This window comes from Mya arenaria, chromosome 4 (assembly GCF_026914265.1).
Source record: "Mya arenaria isolate MELC-2E11 chromosome 4, ASM2691426v1".
Classification (NCBI taxonomy): Eukaryota; Metazoa; Mollusca; class Bivalvia; order Myida; family Myidae; genus Mya; species Mya arenaria.
Genome location: NC_069125.1, coordinates 68,284,682 through 68,303,723, shown reverse-complemented (window position 1 = coordinate 68,303,723; position 19,042 = coordinate 68,284,682). Strand labels below are relative to the sequence as shown.

The window sequence follows — 19,042 nt, the reverse complement described above, 5'->3', positions numbered from 1 at the left end:
TTCACGATAGCAATTCATTTTGATAGTTCACGATAGCAATTATTTTTTACTGTTCACGTGAACAATTAATTTTGATAGTTCACGTTAGCAATTCATTTTGATAGTTCACGTGAGCAATTCATTTTGATGGTTCACGTTAGCAATTCATTTTGATAGTTCACGTGAACAATTCATTTTGATAGTTCACGTGAGCAATTCATTTTGATAGAACATAGCAATTCATTTTGATAGTTCACGTGGGCAATTTATTTTGATAGTTCACGATAGCAATTCATTTTGATAGTTCACGTGGGCAATTTATTTTGATAGTTCACGATAGCAATTCATTTTGATAGTTCACGATAGCAATTATTTTTTACTGTTCACGTGAACAATTCATTTTGATAGTTCACGTTAGCAATTCATTTTGATAGTTCACGATAGCAATTCATTTTGATGGTTCACCTGGGCAATTTATTTTGATAGTTCACGATAGCAATTCATTTTGATAGTTCACGATAGCAATTATTTTTTACTGTTCACGTGAACAATTCATTTTGATAGTTCACGTTAGCAATTCATTTTGATAGAACACGATAGCAATTCATTTTGATAGTTCACGTGGGCAATTTATTTTGATAGTTCACGATAGCAATTCATTTTGATAGTTCACGTGGGCAATTTATTTTGATAGTTCACGATAGCAATTCATTTTGATAGTTCACGATAGCAATTATTTTTTACTGTTCACGTGAACAATTCATTTTGATAGTTCACGTTAGCAATTCATTTTGACAGTTCACGTGAGCAATTCATTTTGATGGTTCACGTTAGCAATTCATTTTGATAGTTCACGTGAACAATTCATTTTGATAGTTCACGTGAGCAATTCATTTTGATAGAACACGATAGCAATTCATTTTGATAGTTTACGATAGCAATTCATTTTGATAGTCCACGTAACCAATTCATTTTGATAGTCCACGTTACCAATTCATTTTTATAGTTTACGTAACAAATTCATTTTGATACTTCACGTAACCAATTCATTTTGATAGTTGCCCATAGTTCTCGTGGGCAATTTATTTGATAGTTTTGGTAGTTCTCGTGGGCAATTCATTTTGATAGTTCTCGTGGGCAATTCATTTTGATAGTTCTCGTGGGCAAATCATTTTGATAGTTCTCGTGGGCAATTCATTTTGATAGTTCTCGTGGGCAATTCATTTTGATAGTTCTCGTGGGCAATTCATTTTGATAGTTCTCGTGGGCAATTCATTTTGATAGTTCTCGTGGGCAATTCATTTTGATAGTTCTCGTGGGCAATTCATTTTGATAGTTCTCGTGGGCAATTCATTTTGATAGTTCTCGTGGGCAATTCATTTTGATAGTTCTCGTGGGCAATTCATTTTGATAGTTCTCGTGGGCAATTCATTTTGATAGTTCTCGTGGGCAATTCATTTTGATAGTTCTCGTGGGCAATTCATTTTGATAGTTCTCGTGGGCAATTCATTTTGATAGTTCTCGTGGGCAATTCATTTTGATAGTTTCTCGTGGGCAATTCATTTTGATAGTTCTCGTGGGTGGGCAATTCATTTTGATAATTCTCGTGGGCAATTCATTTTGATAGTTCTCGTGGGCAATTCATTTTGATAGTTCTCGTGGGCAATTCATTTTGATAGTTTTCGTGGGCAATTCATTTTGATAGTCCACGTAACCAATTCATTGAGTGACTAGGAATCAAGAGACGTGCACCAGTTCTCAACTGCAAATAATCATTTCAAACTCTTGTTTTGTATATTATTAACTATTTGTTTATGGTTAAATATTTTTGGCGCATTCATATCAGAACAGAAATTAACTAATTACATTTCAGAATGCCTGTGTATAGTCTATGATTATGAAACATGTCAACACAGGGAAGCCATCCGTCTGTCAGGCCAGAAGTACCAGGGTTATATGAGACGGGCAAGCCATCCATCTAACGGTCAGACCAGAACTGTCACGGTTAAGTGAGACGGACAAGCCAGCCATCTGTCAAACCAAAACTGTCAGGGTTATGTGAGACGGCAAGCCATCCATCTAACGGTCAGACCAGAACTGTCACGGTTAAGTGAGACGGACAAGCCAGCCATCTGTCAAACCAAAACTGTCGGGGTTATGTGAGACGGACAAGCCATCCATCTAACGGCCAGACCAGAACTATCACGGTAAAGTGAGACGGACAAGCCATCTATCTATCGGCCAGACCAGAACTGTCACGGTAAAGTGAGACGGACAAGCCATCCATCTAACGGCCAGACCAGAACTATCACGGTAAAGTGAGACGGACAAGCCATCCATCTAACGGCCAGACCAGAACTATCACGGTTTAAGACGGACAAGCCATCCATCTAACGGCCAGACCAGAACTATCACGGTAAAGTGAGACGGACAAGCCATCCATCTAACGGCCAGACCAGAACTGTCACGGTTAAGTGAGACGGACAAGCCAGCCATCTGTCAAACCAAAACTGTCAGGGTTATGTGAGACGGACAAGCCATCCATCTGACAGACCAGAACTGGCAGGGTTATGTGAGACGGACAAGCCATTTATCTGATAGACCAGAACTGTCAGGGTTATGTGAGACGGACAATACATTCATCTGATAGACTAGAACTCTCAGGGTTATGTGAGACGGACAATTTATTCATCTGACATACCTGAACTGTCACGGTTATGTGAGACAATTGCCAGTCTCACTTTCCTACAGACAAATCTGAGACCTGACTTGCTGGTATGTAGTCTGTTAATTGGAGCGGTCTTGAGTGTTTACATAGGCGTTTGCCACAGCCATGCATACCGACTATCCAGACGGCGTCAATGTAAACAACCGCCAACATCTGCTGTAAACACAAGCGCGCACAATAGCAATACTTGTTGCTAAAGCATTCTAGTTTCAATTTATTGCTACTTTAATTTTTTGTTATACAGTAGTCATTTCCGCGAATTGTAATTACTCGGATAATGTCTGTATACAATTGTAGGCTTCCTAACTAGCGTTGACAAAACGATTCATACATAATTATCAACACACTTAATTTAGATATTGAGTTATCGGGGATATACTTACTAAATATGTTTGTATGTACACGTAAAGAGCATTTATAATTGAGTTAGGAAGACATGGCGATATGCACGTTAGCCACATTCCTCACATTCATGTATGGGTCTCCAAGTGCCATCCAGCAGGCGCGAGATGGCGCGAACACGCATACGTGTCGGTACAATTTACCCGTGCTCGTAGGAGATCACGCTCCAGAGCTCGACAAAAAGCCCAAACAGTTGAATTCAGATAAGCTTAATGAATAAAGACACTTTCTCTGACTGCCGATACGTGACTGTTATGTGTGCGTTCATTCGATGTGGGTTTTTTTTTATAAAAGGGGGAATTGAAAGATAAGTTTGTAGTTGATGATTCAGTACTTTGATGTATCAACTCTTTAAAAAAAATGATGATTGATGTCCTACATAAAAATAATTCCAAGATATTTCGCATGCATAGCAAAACCTCTAATCGTGCTGTAATCGCACTGGTCCGTGGGGCGCGAAACCCATGGTGTAGATTTCGACTATATGGTATACATATTCTGCTGAACCCACCCAAAGATCTCAGACATGATCTGTTACGCGGAAGTCACTTTTTAGGTAAGATAATGTTTTATTTATGAATCATGATTTGCTGAAGTTCACTTTTTTATGTAGGGAAACAAGTGCAAACAAATCGTCCACAGTTTGTTTTTATGTATTTCCCCCTCTTAGATAACGAGTGGCGTTACAAGACGAGCTTTTGAGACTGTCAAGTCGAGTGGTGAAAACGAAAAGGTTCTATCTTCTTCTTTATTTAATGTCACTTAGAACCTTTTCGCATTCACCCCTCGATTAGTGTCATAGTGAAGCTCATACAGAGCAGATTTTCGGAATTCAATAAGGGCACAGACGCAAAGTTAACAGTGCCAAGAAAAAATACATTAAGTTTAACTTCTGCACATGCAATATATATGCTATATATAAGGAATAAGACGGTAAAGAGAATATCGAACTGTATCGGTACTTGTCGTCGCCCATGCGTATCGATATACAATCCAGGCGCATCGCGATACGAGTTGGTCGAGCCACTAGAGAAATAGCTCCATACCATCCCGTTACTTGGCGACGTTTTATTTTTTTCGAATTACCAGTATTAACAGTTTATATTGCATGAAGCATCGAACTTTTTAATGTTGTTGGTGTAGTCTTTAATGACATTTTAAAAGAGTTCTGATCAATAACTTGTGAAGTCTTTGTTTGAGAGTCACCAAACCTTGTACGCACATGTGTCACAGTCAGTCGAGTATGGCGTCAGATGGTCAAACGTAAAGGTAATTCTAACGTTTGTCATAAAGCAGTTTCCGATCAAAATCTTATACAAAAAATTGTAGTCATCAAACTTTGGAAGCATGATAACGGTCAGTGTCAGTAGATAACACTATCGAATTTATGGTCAGTATTAAGTCAAAAATCAAATTCAACATGACCTTACTATATATCAGTTGTCGATCAATATCTTGTGAAGAACTGTATTTAATGTCCTCAAATTGTGTACGCATATTGGTCACAATCAGTAGTAGAAGATCCGCTTTTATGTAAGTAGGTCAAAGGTTATAGGGTTTTAACACCATATACCCAATGCGTTTGATCTGAAAGTTCTTAAACGTACCAAGGTAACTTATCATGGCCAATAGACGACTCCTATTGGTTTTAAGTCACTTACCTCAAATGCCAAAGTTGTTGTGATCTCAATTAATAAAAGAGCCAATATGTCCATAAAGTTGTATCATATTGTCATCAAATTTGGTAGGAATATTCGTTATGACAAGGAATGACTCGTTTTGAGGTTGGAACATAAATTGGTCAAAAGTCAAGGTCACGATTACCTTTATTCCGAGGCACTTGACCGGAAGCGACTGACATCACACTTCGTAGAAGGTATATAAGTTATAAACTTTATTATAACCATAATATGAGCCATAATGTTTCTGATGTCGATATAAGTTGTATCGGCCTCTACTTAAAACCGGAATTCCGCTGATCGTACTTGTCGTGTGTCGGGAGTGCCGATATTGTTCGAGTAAAGGTCACTAAGACATTTAGCCCCCAAATGTGTAAGGGTCTGTAACTGAGCATGATTAATGTGCTTACCAAGTTTGAAGACTCTGCACAAAGTTGTTCAACGTTTTGATAGGAAAGAACAGTGTGACGCCGATGGATTTGTTTCCTATGTAAGCAATGCTTTGAATGAAACACAATAAAACACCGGTCCACACTCAATATATCCGTAACGCTTAACCCAGCTGTCGTCCAATGTTTATTGAAGGAATATTAATCATGAACTGCATGGAGCTTTGTTGTGACAAAAATGTACTATAGCCTGGACCATTGTTTGTTCATGCATGCATATATGACCCTTTGGGCGATACATACACGGGCATGTGGACCTTTGGGCGATACATACTCGGATATATGGCCCTTTGGCGACACGTACACAGACATATGGACCTTTGGCGACACGTAAGCGGACATATGGACCTTTGGCGACACATACACGGACATATAGACCTTTTGCGACACATACACGGACATATGGCTCTTTGGGCGATACATACACGGACATATGGCCCTTTGACGACACATACACGGATATATGGACCTTTGGTGATACATACATGAACGTTATCGACCTTTGGCTGGGTACATGCATCAACTTGTCGGTAGATGCATTAACAATATTTATCTTTGGTGGTTCATACATGAACATATAAACGTGGGCAGTGCACGGATAGACACATATAAAACTTTTATGTGCATGCATGGATAAATAAAACTTCACTTATTTATTGTTTTCATAATCGGACATATAAAACCTCGGTGTAGGGACAAAAGTAATATTTTATGCATGCGTCGACAAAGGAGTCTTCAACGGTATCGGATGAAGTTAGTACTTCCGTACAAATTTGTTGAAACATCTGTTAAACGATATCAGAGGATATTTTGTTCAACTGCAGGCCGTACATATCAGAGTTATAAAAATCCGTAAGAAATAATGCAATGTTAATGGAAGGTGACCCCCTTTAATTTGAGGACACTAAGTTAAACTACAAGGTCGTAGTTACCCATTTACATTTCAATTCGATCTGACCATGATGGGCGCTCCCATGCACCAGGCGGCACATCGGAATAAATCGAAATACCACTGACTTTCAATTACTTTGTATTAGAACCTCAATCGTTTGACTCAATTGGTCTAACCAATTATTTGATAGTTCAGTTCAATGACATTTCAGTCAGCAATACTTAACATATTATGAATTGATGATGGTATCTCTAAAATTGAACGTTTTTACAAGTGAGCCATGCATAGCGCTTTTTGTATATTCAGTCACACACTGCATGATGTTGTCAAAATAGTATACTAGAGAAATAGCTAACTAACGTGTTAATATTCCAAAGAAGTATATACAAAAGACATATTTGCTATGGAAAGTTCACAAACATAAGATATTGAATTATCATTAATCGTCAAGAAAATGAGCACGTGACATTTTTTTAATGAATGAAGTTTGGAAGAAATTGAAACACTTCGAACAATGCATAAGTTTTGGCATTTTTAATGATTATTTCATTTGTAAAAATTATGCCCGAAGGGCTAAAATTTCCCGATTCAGCTTAATATAGAGGTACAATACAGGTGCTACTAACCTAGTTATTTTCTTCAATATATAGCCGTCACAATTAATGCGTTTGATAGGCATGTATTATCTATCATAACAGATGGAAATCTCGACACAGGGCGGGGAAGCATGTGAGACATGCTGCTTTCAACCCGATACGCAATGATTGAGAGCCGTTAACCTGAACTCTGGCGGATTTTCTTACCAATAATGATGATAAATACATTTAAAAATAATTCAGTGCTGAGTTTTGTGGCAAAAATGCAATAAATATAAGATTTAAGGACAAATATTCACGGTGCCGGCGATTATTGTCCGCTACATTAAATGACTGACTACATGTACCTAGCAGAATCCTGTTCTTCTTAGAAGCTAGAAGAGCAGCTATACACTGGAATGAGCATAATTTTAGCACCTGGACATTGTATTACGGCATATTTATAGGACGCATTTTGAGGCTTTGACCTTTGTTTAGTTTTCAGTCTTGAGGTTCTTTTATTTCCCTCTGTTCTTCCGGAAGAATGCCGTGTCTAATCGGTTTAAGTATTTTCATAATGTACATGTCTATTCTGTATTTGTTGAATATCGTGACTAGCATGTGTCCTTTTATTGCGCGTCATTGTTCAAAAGCTATAGTATTTGTTTCAAATTACAATTGTCCTTTTATCAGGTATATCACTGCGTTTCTATTCATGGAATGAAACTGATACTTTGTGGCTTTTTTTCCATGTATAACGTTGGTCCTGTCCTTCTTTTTCACCTAATGGAACTGTTAATTGCCATCTGGCCAAACATTTGTGACATTTGATTTTCCTCCTATTGGGTTCATTTTTTCGGTAGTTTCTTGATTCAGAAAGAAGCGAAATGTATTGTTTTTATAAAGACATTTAGGTTGTAATTGTTAATACAGACCGAATTGCGCCGTTTTGATGGAGGAACAATGATATGCAGACGAAATTCACCTTCAATGAATAACATTTAAAATAAAAAAAAATCCGACCTGACTATCGCATCATATTCAGTATGTGAAATAGGACACACTAAAAAATCCGGCCTTGGTGTATAATAATGTTTGCTTTACCTCACTATCATTCTGAGAACAACTAGCGGGAGCGCCCATCGTTGGCAAACCAAAGTTCATACCAATATTAATGTAAAATAGTCACTACGACCTTGACCTTTGAACTATTGACCTCAAACTCATCTACTGCTGCAGTCTTATTATATTTATAGAGAGTAAGATCATTATTGGTGAATAGATTAAACCGAATCCAAAGTAACGGCCAATTTTAATCCACTGACATCAAAATCAATGGAGATTAGCTATAAGTCGTGCTCAATAACCCGACTTCTTCAAATCGGACATATCGTGCAGAAACCCGTTTAAGTTTAAATGTTACCCACGACCTGGATCGGGATTCATCTGCTGGTCATCATGGATCAATAGTCATACTATATGTAAAAGCATCTTGGATATATGGTGACAGCATGTCCTGACCTCAGTCTATTGGTATGACCTACATTGCTACCAAGTTTCAAGACTGTATGATTAAGCGTTTTATATTAAGCGAAAACCATTTTTTGATGAAGGGTCACCACGTCAACCTTTATTTTTAATCTACTCACCTCAAACTCAATAGCGGTCATAATCAGCAAATTCACAAAGTGTGAGGACTGTAAGATCAAGCGTATCTCTACGTAAGGCCAGTACGACCTTGACTTTTAATCTACTGACCCCAAAATCAAAACAATTATAGTCATCTACTAGCCACGACCAATGTGCATACAAAGGATTCTTCAACAAGTTTTTTGGAAGCCATTTCTCTAGCAAAGCTCACCACGACCTTGACCAGTATCATATTGACACCAAAATTGATAGCGGTCAACCAATGACTATGACCATTGTGAATTCAAAGTAGGAGGACTGTACAACAAGACATTCCAAAGAATATGAGACACAGATTCCGCCACCGCCGACTACGACGTACATATTTCTGGTGATCCCTATTGCGTCAGCCATTCTAACCAGTCGACACCGAAGTAATAAAGGCAAGAAGTCAAGAAAATATTAGATTTGTAGTCAACGTAATAGTAACGGCTTACTGCTGATTTACTGAACACTTTTAAGTATACTGTCTCCACTAAATGGAAGTCAGCATATGAAATGCTTTAAAGTCATGATAATTACGGTTAGGTATATCATAATTTCGCCGGCGAAACATTAGCGCAAATACGAATATTAAAATGAATTATGAGATTTCACTTTGATAGTTTTGATTGCCGACCCGAATACCAAAGCCGATCTGGCATTTCATAACACAGATTGATTTACCAACAGTTAAACACTCATCATACATTCACGTGTTTAAATCATGTGCAAGTCACGGGCTGTAAGCTTATATATTGTTAATAAAAGAATCCTTGTTTTATTCTGATGGTGAGCATAAACACCTTAGTACCTAACTATGATTCTTATTCTAAGGTTGAATATTTAGAAAACTCCAATGTTTCGACTATGTAAGGTAACAAACCGTTTTCGCTCTGAAAGCCTTAAATCACCGACATCACAGTTTGAAGACCAAGTGTTTGCGAAATAAAATATTACCTTTACATCAAAGATGCATGGAGGGCGCATTATATTTATGACAATAACGTTGTACAGCAAACCAAACACAAATCTATTTGGAAACACACTTTCAACCAAAATTAGAAAAAATCAAAGAAACCCAGTGTCATGGAATGTGATCTTGGGTTAATATTGTTAATAATGATGCTTCTTGAAGAAATGCTAAAATATTCAGTTGTAAATCCTTCTACAGAACCACTTTATGCATTATCATGTAAACACCCGGACAAACTCGAAACAATTCACAAATGGTTTTTTATTTGGTCCATTATTGTAGCCATATTTGATTCACAGTGCAACGTGAATGCTCGTAAATGTGCATCATGTATTTATGATTTCTGTCCGATTCCCAGTGCAAAGGGCATGCTCGTAGCTATGTACGCCCGTAATGACTGAGTCCCAGTGCAAAGGGCATGCTCGTAGCTATGTACGCCCGTAATGACTGAGTCCCAGTGCAAAGGGCATGCTCGTAGCTATGTACGCCCGTAATGACTGAGTCCCGGTGCAAAGGGCATGCTCTTAGCTATGTACGCCCGTAATGACTGAGTCCCGGTGCAAAGCGCATGCTCGTAGCTATGTACGCCCGTAATGACTGAGTCCCAGTGCAAAGGGCATGCTCGTATCTATGTACGCCCGTAATGACTGAGTCCCAGTGCAAAGGGCATGCTCGTAGCTATGTACGCCCGTAATGACTGAGTCCCAGTGCAAAGGGCATGCTCGTTTCTATGTACGCCCGTAATGACTGAGTCCCAGTGCAAAGGGCATGCTCGTAGCTATGCCATGTCAGAGTCCAACGGAACAACCGTGTATGTGCTTAATGTATACATGATTCCTGCCATGTCCGAGTATTAGTGCCGGGGGCATGCTCGTAGCCGAGCATCAAGTATTCCTGCTAGTGATGGTCCGATTTATCAATTATATCCCGATTGATCAATTGATTATTTTTTTTATCAGATTACCTTTAATAAAAGAAAACCGGTTAATCGGACATTTTTGGGTCAGTTATACTTCGGCAAAAACGCTACCGGTAACTAGACAACCGGTTATCGTCCTAGCACTGGCCACATTCTACGTATTTCTCTTCCCTGGGAAAGAGGCCAGGTCCAAAGTACAAAACTGGTTTGGCTTTACCCAGATACGCAGCTCAAATATCTTGAATACTGGAAAAGCATGGTGTGTTTACTACACGGCTAACCTGATAGCACAAATATGTGTACAGCATCTCTAGTGCCAGCTGAAAGAGTATTCAGTCTTGCTGGACAATTACGCCAACAAGAAAAGGGGCAGCCAAAGCTTATCACTTATTCCTGCCATACCCGAGTATGTTCGTAAACGCGCATCGAGTATTCATGATTCCTGCTATGTCCGAGTGGCCGTGCCATTAAGGGAATACTTGTAACTGCGAATAATATATTCATGATTCCTGCCATGTCCGAGTGGCAGTGCCATTAAGGGAATAATTTTGTACGCAGTTAAAGGTTTATCGCTCAAAATTTATGTTTGTTATACATGTATATGTACTGATTTTGAATAAGAGTGTAACTTTAATGCCAATGTTACTCCCTGTTTTGTGTCCAAATCTTTGACTTCATGTATTTGTTGTACCAATTGCATCATATCCATTAACATATTTGAACAGGCATACCGCCAACCGGATTTAAACATAAATACGAGATTTCTTTTTTTCAAGTGTATTGATCCATGCAAATTGTGCTACCACAAATTGTTAAGTATGCAGTATGCTTAACACGGATACGAACAACTATAAATGCCTGCCATCGTTGGATTTAAAAAAAAAAAAAACTTTGAGCAAAGCCTTCCTAAATCAACGAAAATTACAGGCATCCAAACGTGATATTGGGGGGGAGGGGGGGGGGGGCTAATTTTGACGGAGCATTGGTCACCAGATCATGCAATGCATTTAGTCGTTCAATATCACTTTAAATGTAAAGTTCATGTACAACAGTAGTAGGAGTCAACACTAATGAAACGTAAAATACATGTACTAGCACGTACTACGCAACATCAATCGGTGTTTGACAAAGGCTGTGCTGCGTTTTCTTATGAAACATTTTGGCCCTTGTTTGTTGTCAGTGTGCTGACCTTCTCCTCTTGTACTTTGATCGTTCTGACTTACTTTATGATAAGTACAAAATTATGCACTGTTTAGAGATCAGCCGGATCGGCGTCAACCATTCACCTCCAATTATCCCCGTTTTGAATGAAAGATTTCTATAACACAATGCCGCTTAAGGATATACATGTAGGATTAAGAAAATAGCTTTACATTTGCATTGAACTTGTAAAATTATTTGCAACAACACTATTGGAGCTGAACTTTCCCTATTGTATGATTACGAACCATTTTTAAACTAACCAATTATTGATAATTGCAAACCGTCACCCCATCACGACACAGACTGACCTGCCTAGCTCAGCTTGGGAATTTTAGCCGAAACTTCGTGTATTAACACACACACGAAAATTGGCTTCACAAAAAGTTCAAGTTACATCATATACCAAATCGAGGCCAGGCGACTTGCTTCTCCATAAAACATTTAGGGAATGACGAAGTCCGGTGGAAGATCACACACAGACACTGCCAAACAACCAGATTCGGCAAATCAAACGACTGTATATACTGAACACATTGAAGGGTAGTTTATTCTCCAAAACAAGTGTATAATGATTATGTGAAACCTGTTCTAAATAAAGAAAAAGGAAGGTTGCAGGATTTTTTTTTACAAAAAAGCAGTTTTTCACCAAATTTATAATAAAAAAATCACGCATTAGGCTTTCAAAGAGAAACCTACTATTTAAAGCGATAAAGACAGAGTGATCGTATGTTTACCTTACTGTACAAAACCGGATGACGCTGGCGAAGGTGATCTACTTGTCGGACGCTAAGCACCCTAGGCGACGGACCGCCTCTGATAACCGACTAGATGTAGCCACCTCGTTGAAAACAAGTAACGTATATGCCATGGTCATCAGGTTGGTTCGAAGTTTCAGACATTAAGGATTGGAGGAAATCAAGCGGTCTCTCCTTGCCAGAGGGAACGCGGGAACCGAGAGTCAATTATTAAATGATAATTAAGTCAAGCAGCGGTCAATTCATGACTTCTGACTCTCCTTTCCTTCTCAATTATTATGATGAAGTTAATGTAGCGGCTCGAATTAAAAAAAATGCATAGATACTTCATTCCCTTGATCCAATTATATGTTTCCTTGAGGTTTTAAATATTTAGATAGTATCTTTAAATATTAAATGTGCCAGAATATTTTCCTGTAACTCTGTCTTCAGAGTGATATTCATCCAAGTTGTATCTGATACCCAGCGAGGTCACTATTTTATGCATGTTTGACCTTAATTTCAGAAAGCTAGGAGGTCATCGTGTTTCGTCGACCTATTGTTTCTATTTCGTCGATCTTTTGTTTATTAAACCAAACATAACAATAGCATAAAGCTAATGACTATATCATTTTGTAAATCATACAATAGCATCTCGAAATGAATAGAATACGACATGGCTAGATCATTTCGTGTATCACGGTTAAGGAGGACGGTCAGGTGGTAATCATTAAAGCTAATATTTCTGGAACGATTCCCTGACAACAAAAATGATGGAGAGCAATATTTAAGGTCGAATAACACGCCCAAACATCTGAATGGGCGGGTGTAACATACCGAAATACCCTTCCCCACCCACCCTATTTTCAGCGTTATCATCTTCTGTAAGAAAACGCATTCCACGGCCCGTATTCACTCATGAGTTTGGGATTCCGGCTCAGAGAACTGAATTCTAAATGGTTTTGATATATATATATAATACTGTATTTGCCTACTCAGACCGTCTAGACGATAGCGCATTTAGGCCTAGGATCTATACACATGAATATGAGTATTTATAAGTGCATTCTTACCCATTTAAGGTTTTTTTTATTCGGTTTAATGCTTACTATGACTAGCTGTGGGGCGTAACCCATTAAAAGAAACAGCCTGTTGCACTTTGTGTTAAAAAGCAGGTTTGACTTAAAATCGGCATAACCCTACACGTACTGAAGATAATACAACCGAAACAGTTTGTAGATGTGCTACTTACACATGTTTTGCCATAATAATACATATCCGTTGTTTGAATGTTACGGACACTACACATCTAATATTTTCAAATTCTTTATAAATTGAATATTTTAAAGTGTGATAGTGATTGTACGGGTCTTGAGCTAACCTTCGACTTAAGTTATTAATTTCTCATTAATAAATCGAATACATCAGGGTGAACAAAAGATGCATGTCCGTTGATTATTTCTTGAGATAATGCCAAAACCAATTGTGCGTAAGGACTCTATAAACACTACAGTAAAGCAAAGCATAGCAAGTTAACAGTCACTGTTTAGTGTTTATACAATGACGCACAATCAGCATAAATAAGGTGTGAATCCCTAAAATAAATTACCCAAAATGCAGACATTTTATTGAAATATGTTACATACAATGATTTTAAGTCGACTGTTGTAGGGATAGAGAGGGGTACTACAGTCGCCATCAACTCAGCTTCACTGTACACGTTAAGTTAAACGTTTCAAGGTGCTTTCATGCACGTATAGTAGTTATGGCGTTGATGCACCACTAGAAGCAGTCATGTATCTTAGTTATGGCGTTGATGCACCACTAGAAGCAGTCATGTATCTTAGTTATGGCGTTGATTGCATCACTAGAAGCAGTCACGTATCTTAGTTATGGCGTTGATTGCATCACTAGAAGCAGTCATGTATGTTAGTTATGGCTTTGATGGCATCACTAAAAGCAGACACGTATCTTAGTTATGGCGTTGATTGCACCACTAGAAGCAGTCATGTATCTTAGTTATGGCGTTGATTGCATCACTAGAAGCAGTCACGTATCTTAGTTATGGCGTTGATTGCATCACTAGAAGCAGTCATGTATGTTAGTTATGGCTTTGATGGCATCACTAAAAGCAGACACGTATCTTAGTTATGGCGTTGATTGCACCACTAGAAGCAGTCATGTATCTTAGTTATGGCGTTGATTGCATCACTAGACGCAGTCACGTATCTTAGTTATGGTGTTGATGGCATCACTAGAAGCAGACACGTATCTTAGTTATGGCGTTGATTGCATCACTAGAAGCAGTCACGTATCTTAGTTATGGCGTTGATTGCATCACTAGAAGCAATCACGTATCTTAGTTATGGCGTTCATTGCATCACTAGAAGCAGACAAGTATCGTAGTTATGGCGTTGATTGCATCACAAGAAGCAGTCACGTATCTTAGTTATGGCGTTGATTGCATCACTAATAGCAGACAAGTATCGTAGTTATGACGTGTCATCACTAGTAGCAGACAAGTATCGTAGCTATGACGTTGATTACATCACTAGTAGCAGACAAGTATCGTAGCTATGACGTTGATTACATCACTAGTAGCAATCACCGAAGTGACAAAACACTTCAGACTCGTGTACGATTTCTTTTTTAAATTGTGCATGCAAATTTACTGTCTTAAAACTAACTGGGTTACTGCCACTGATACTTATTTTGGAACTGCAATTTTAGAGAAAGAATCAACAATTAAGGTTATATATAGGTTAAATTAAATTAATTGAACTAAGAGAAATTATTCAAGCCTTGTTTGCAAGTCACTATTTTATGGTTAAAATCCTTCATCTCGTCAATTTTGGAGGAATAAAAGAATCTATCTATCTATCTATCTACCTACCTACCTATCTCTATCTATCTATCTACCTACCTACCTATCTATCTATCTATCTACCTACCTACCTATCTCTATCTATCTATCTATCTATCTATCTATCTATCTACAGCGTTCGTTGAATGCATTAGCCAACATTTTATGTAATCGAGAATGACGTTCACAAGGTAATTGACACTGCGTACATGTTTGAGATTATAGCAATAGTTTTGAGTTTGCACAAACCATTGATCTTATGGTCAACTCTTACAAGGTCAAGGTACACATTTGGACTCAATAAGTAAGGGCACTGTCACCAAATTCTAAACGATTAACGTGGTATAACAGTTAAGTATTTAATCGTTATGGTTTACCAAGCACATTTTGATGATTAGTTTTATTTTTAAAGTTAAGTACATTTTGTTTTGTTTGTTTATGAATTGAGGCCACATTGAGTTTAATTTCTGTGACGGACACTACATTCTTATTCAGCTTATTATAAAAAAGAATTGGCTATATTTATTCAATACTTTTTAAATGCTGTACCGATAAATATAGAAACAAAAAATATCCTAAAACATATAAACCGAATACTTCAATTAAATATACAGGACGTGTATTAATGTCGTCAAATTAAAGGAGAACACGTGATATGAAATTATCACTTAATTACAATATATCTTGGTCAAAACTCATCTCCATTATTCATGGATACAGCAGAGCTCATTATATATGTCCGATAGTATACACTTTTAAAACATCAAATACAATCATCAGCAAAAAAGGGCGGGGAGTTAGATAACGGACACTGTAGGGGAATAACTGAAACTACAGGGGGTTACGGACACTACAGGGGGTTACGGACACTACAGGGAGATTACGGACACAACATGGGGATTACGGACACTACATGGGTCACGGACACTACAAGGGGATTACGGATACTACAGGGGGTTCACGGACACTACATGGGCTACGGACACAACAGGGGAATTACAGACACTACAGGGGGTTACAGGTACTACAGTGGGATTACTGACACAGCAGGTAGATTACGGACACTACAGGGGGCTATGGGCAATATAGGGGGTTACGGACACTACAGGGGAATGACACTACAGGGGGATTACGGACATTGAAGGGGTTCCGTATTGTTCGTAAGAACATTTCATCAATTGAAACGAATGAACTTCCTCCTTATTCTTTCAGCTATTAATTTTATCTTTATGGACAAGCTAAGAGTAATCAAACTATGCAATATTCTTTGAACAAGAAAAAATACACATTGGTTTTAGGTCACATTACAAACACCCGCGGGTCAAGTGGTAAAGCTGCATAGTAGGATTTAAACAATGAGCACACATAATTCCTAATTAAAATTTGTTCTATATATTTTATGTGCAACTATCCCTATCTTGTATCCATATCTTGTTCATTGCATAGGTTATTCATACATATATATGCCTGCGAGTGGTTTATTGTTACACGAAGTATGTCAAACTGCTTTGTTTTGGTAAATTCAATACCTTTAATAAATGTTTGCATTTACACCCGTGCCCTTCTGCCAACAATGGAGAAATATCACCATGAACATTGGTATGCATGCCAAATGTTTTCAAGATAGAAGAAATTTCTGTTCATATCAACTTTACTTCTAACAAGAGCAGACACAGACTGCCATATATCCCGCCGAACAGCACCAACTACGCCTTACGTTATGGTTTCTATGCACTGCACTTCTTTCAACTGAAAGGAGTTGAATATGAAGTTTAAGGTCAATACCTCAAAGACTGTGCAAGTTCCGTCCCGCACAATTTTTTATGAACATTAACAAAGGGTATTACTAAATTAATACTACAACATAAGCTATGGTTTATATGCTACTGCCCTACTCAATAAGATCTATCTTTACTTGAAGTTTGAAGTCAAAACCTAATAGACTTTTCAAGTAATGCTCCGACAAAAAATAACAAAGGGCGATAACTGAAAATACTGCACTCAGAGTTATGAATCCTATGCACTTTACTTTTCCTCAATGAGATCTGTCTGAACATGTAGTTTGAATTCAATACCTCAAGGATTTTTTTTCAAATTAAGTCCCTGACAAAATATCAGTATGGAAATTACCAATGGGACCAAAACAAAATGGTATGGTTAGGGTACATCTTTTTTAAAAACAGGAAGGGTAGGTAAGCTTTTTTTAAAAATGTAATCTTTTGTATAATGCTTTAAAGGTTTTTAACTACAAATTAAAACGCACACTTAAAACAACAACAACTGACTAAGAACTGTAGGGTCGGCGCCCATTTCGTGCGAAGTCGGTAACCCAAACCAAATGAATTTTTTGCAGGCCTGGGTAATAACTAAATAAAAATACTGCACCTTATGTTATAGATCCTGTGGGTTGCACTTTACATCAATGAGATATTTCTGTATATGAAGTTTCAAGTCAATAGCTCAAAGACTGTAAGTTATGCTCTGGACAAGATTGACCACACACACGCATACACTATATCCCCTTCGCCTTTCGGCGGGGGAGTATTAAAGTATAGCGTGGATCACCAATGATGACAGACAGAAAATGATGACAACTGTTCGATTATATAAATACAATGTAGTAAGATGTTGATTTAACATTGTTTCAACAAAAAGTAGGTAACTTCTAAACATCAATATGCTCAGCACATGTACTTGCTGGCTTCATATACATTTGCTTGTTAATTGCAATCTTTTGTGTATTTGTCCAATATTATTAAAACCAGTGAACAAATCGCAGAAGGAAAGGCTTACAAGAAATAAATCGGGTAAAAGTACGGACACATAATAAAATGAATGAACAATAAAATGAATGAAAAAAAATAAATAAAAAATAAATAAATAAAAATAAATAAATAAACTAAATGTCCCATAAAGATAAAAATAATAATGAATGAATAATTGTTATATATTTTTGTTAAATAAAGACATAACAAATAAGTATATAAATAAATATAACTTACATTCCGCCGCAAATGTATATCCTAGGACAGAAAAAATAACAAAAATTTTCATGCTGTATGTTTATATGTGAATATCTTGGAATTGTTCAAGTATAGCACACGACGAGGACAAGAAGATAGACCGTTAAGTTTGCGCTGTGGAATTACAACTGAAAAACGGGTAGCGCAAAACATACACTAAGACGCAAGCCACGCGGCGTGAACATGTACAAGGTGAGTGATATGTTTACAATCGATATCATGTACCCGCCCTGGCCTAATCATATTCGCCATTCATAGCCGTTCAACTAAATATCTAAATCAACAATGACATTGTCTGTGTTATTATTGTTGTTACTGCTATAATTACTACAACCATTGCTAATATCTCAGCTCAGATACCCAGGAAGGGGCTTAGACTCCCACCAACTTAAAATGATGCCAGAGTATAGCCTGCCCAAAGTCAATGCGTCAAAAAAGGCTTTAACCGAGTCATGGAAGCCATGACTAGGAAGGGCTCAAACGCATGTTGCTGTACGTAGCGGCCGCCAACTCATTTGTTTACAAGTATGTATATTTAACAGGGGCGGATCCTGAATTTGCGTTAAACTTGCGTTCCTCCCTCAGAACCGAAATTTGCTTGGTTTAACGTGTTGGCAGGGGGTCGTGGGGTACACTTTCCAATATTTTATTAGCAATTTCTAGTCCGAAATGGTCATTTTTCTCCTAAATTGCAATAGAAATAAACTTGATCGGATTTGGATCCGCTAGTGTGTAAGTAAATTAGTCATAGCCATATATTCGCAAAACGTATTGTCAACATGTCACGGATGCTGTTTTCTTCAGCTTTTGTTACCGAAACTTGTATTTTACGGGCGGACTGTCACCTTGAAACGCAATGATATTACATTTTAGTTTATTTTAAAAGGACTCGTTCACATATTGAATGTTGGCAACATTCTTTAAGATAAATGTTAAAATAGAGTGATTTCAC

At 37.7% G+C, this 19,042-nt stretch overlaps 1 protein-coding gene across 1 annotated transcript in view; it reads right to left on the bottom strand.

Annotated features, from left to right (window-relative positions):
* The window catches only part of LOC128232340 (uncharacterized), a 44,742-nt gene extending 26,513 nt beyond the window's left edge, over nt 1–18,229 (bottom strand). The window contains exon 1 of the mRNA XM_052945841.1: nt 18,070–18,229. Within this exon, the coding sequence (XP_052801801.1) occupies nt 18,070–18,121 (52 nt within the window). The 5' untranslated portion in view covers nt 18,122–18,229. The remainder of the gene's footprint in view (nt 1–18,069) is intronic.
* Nucleotides 18,230–19,042: the final 813 nt, after the last annotated feature.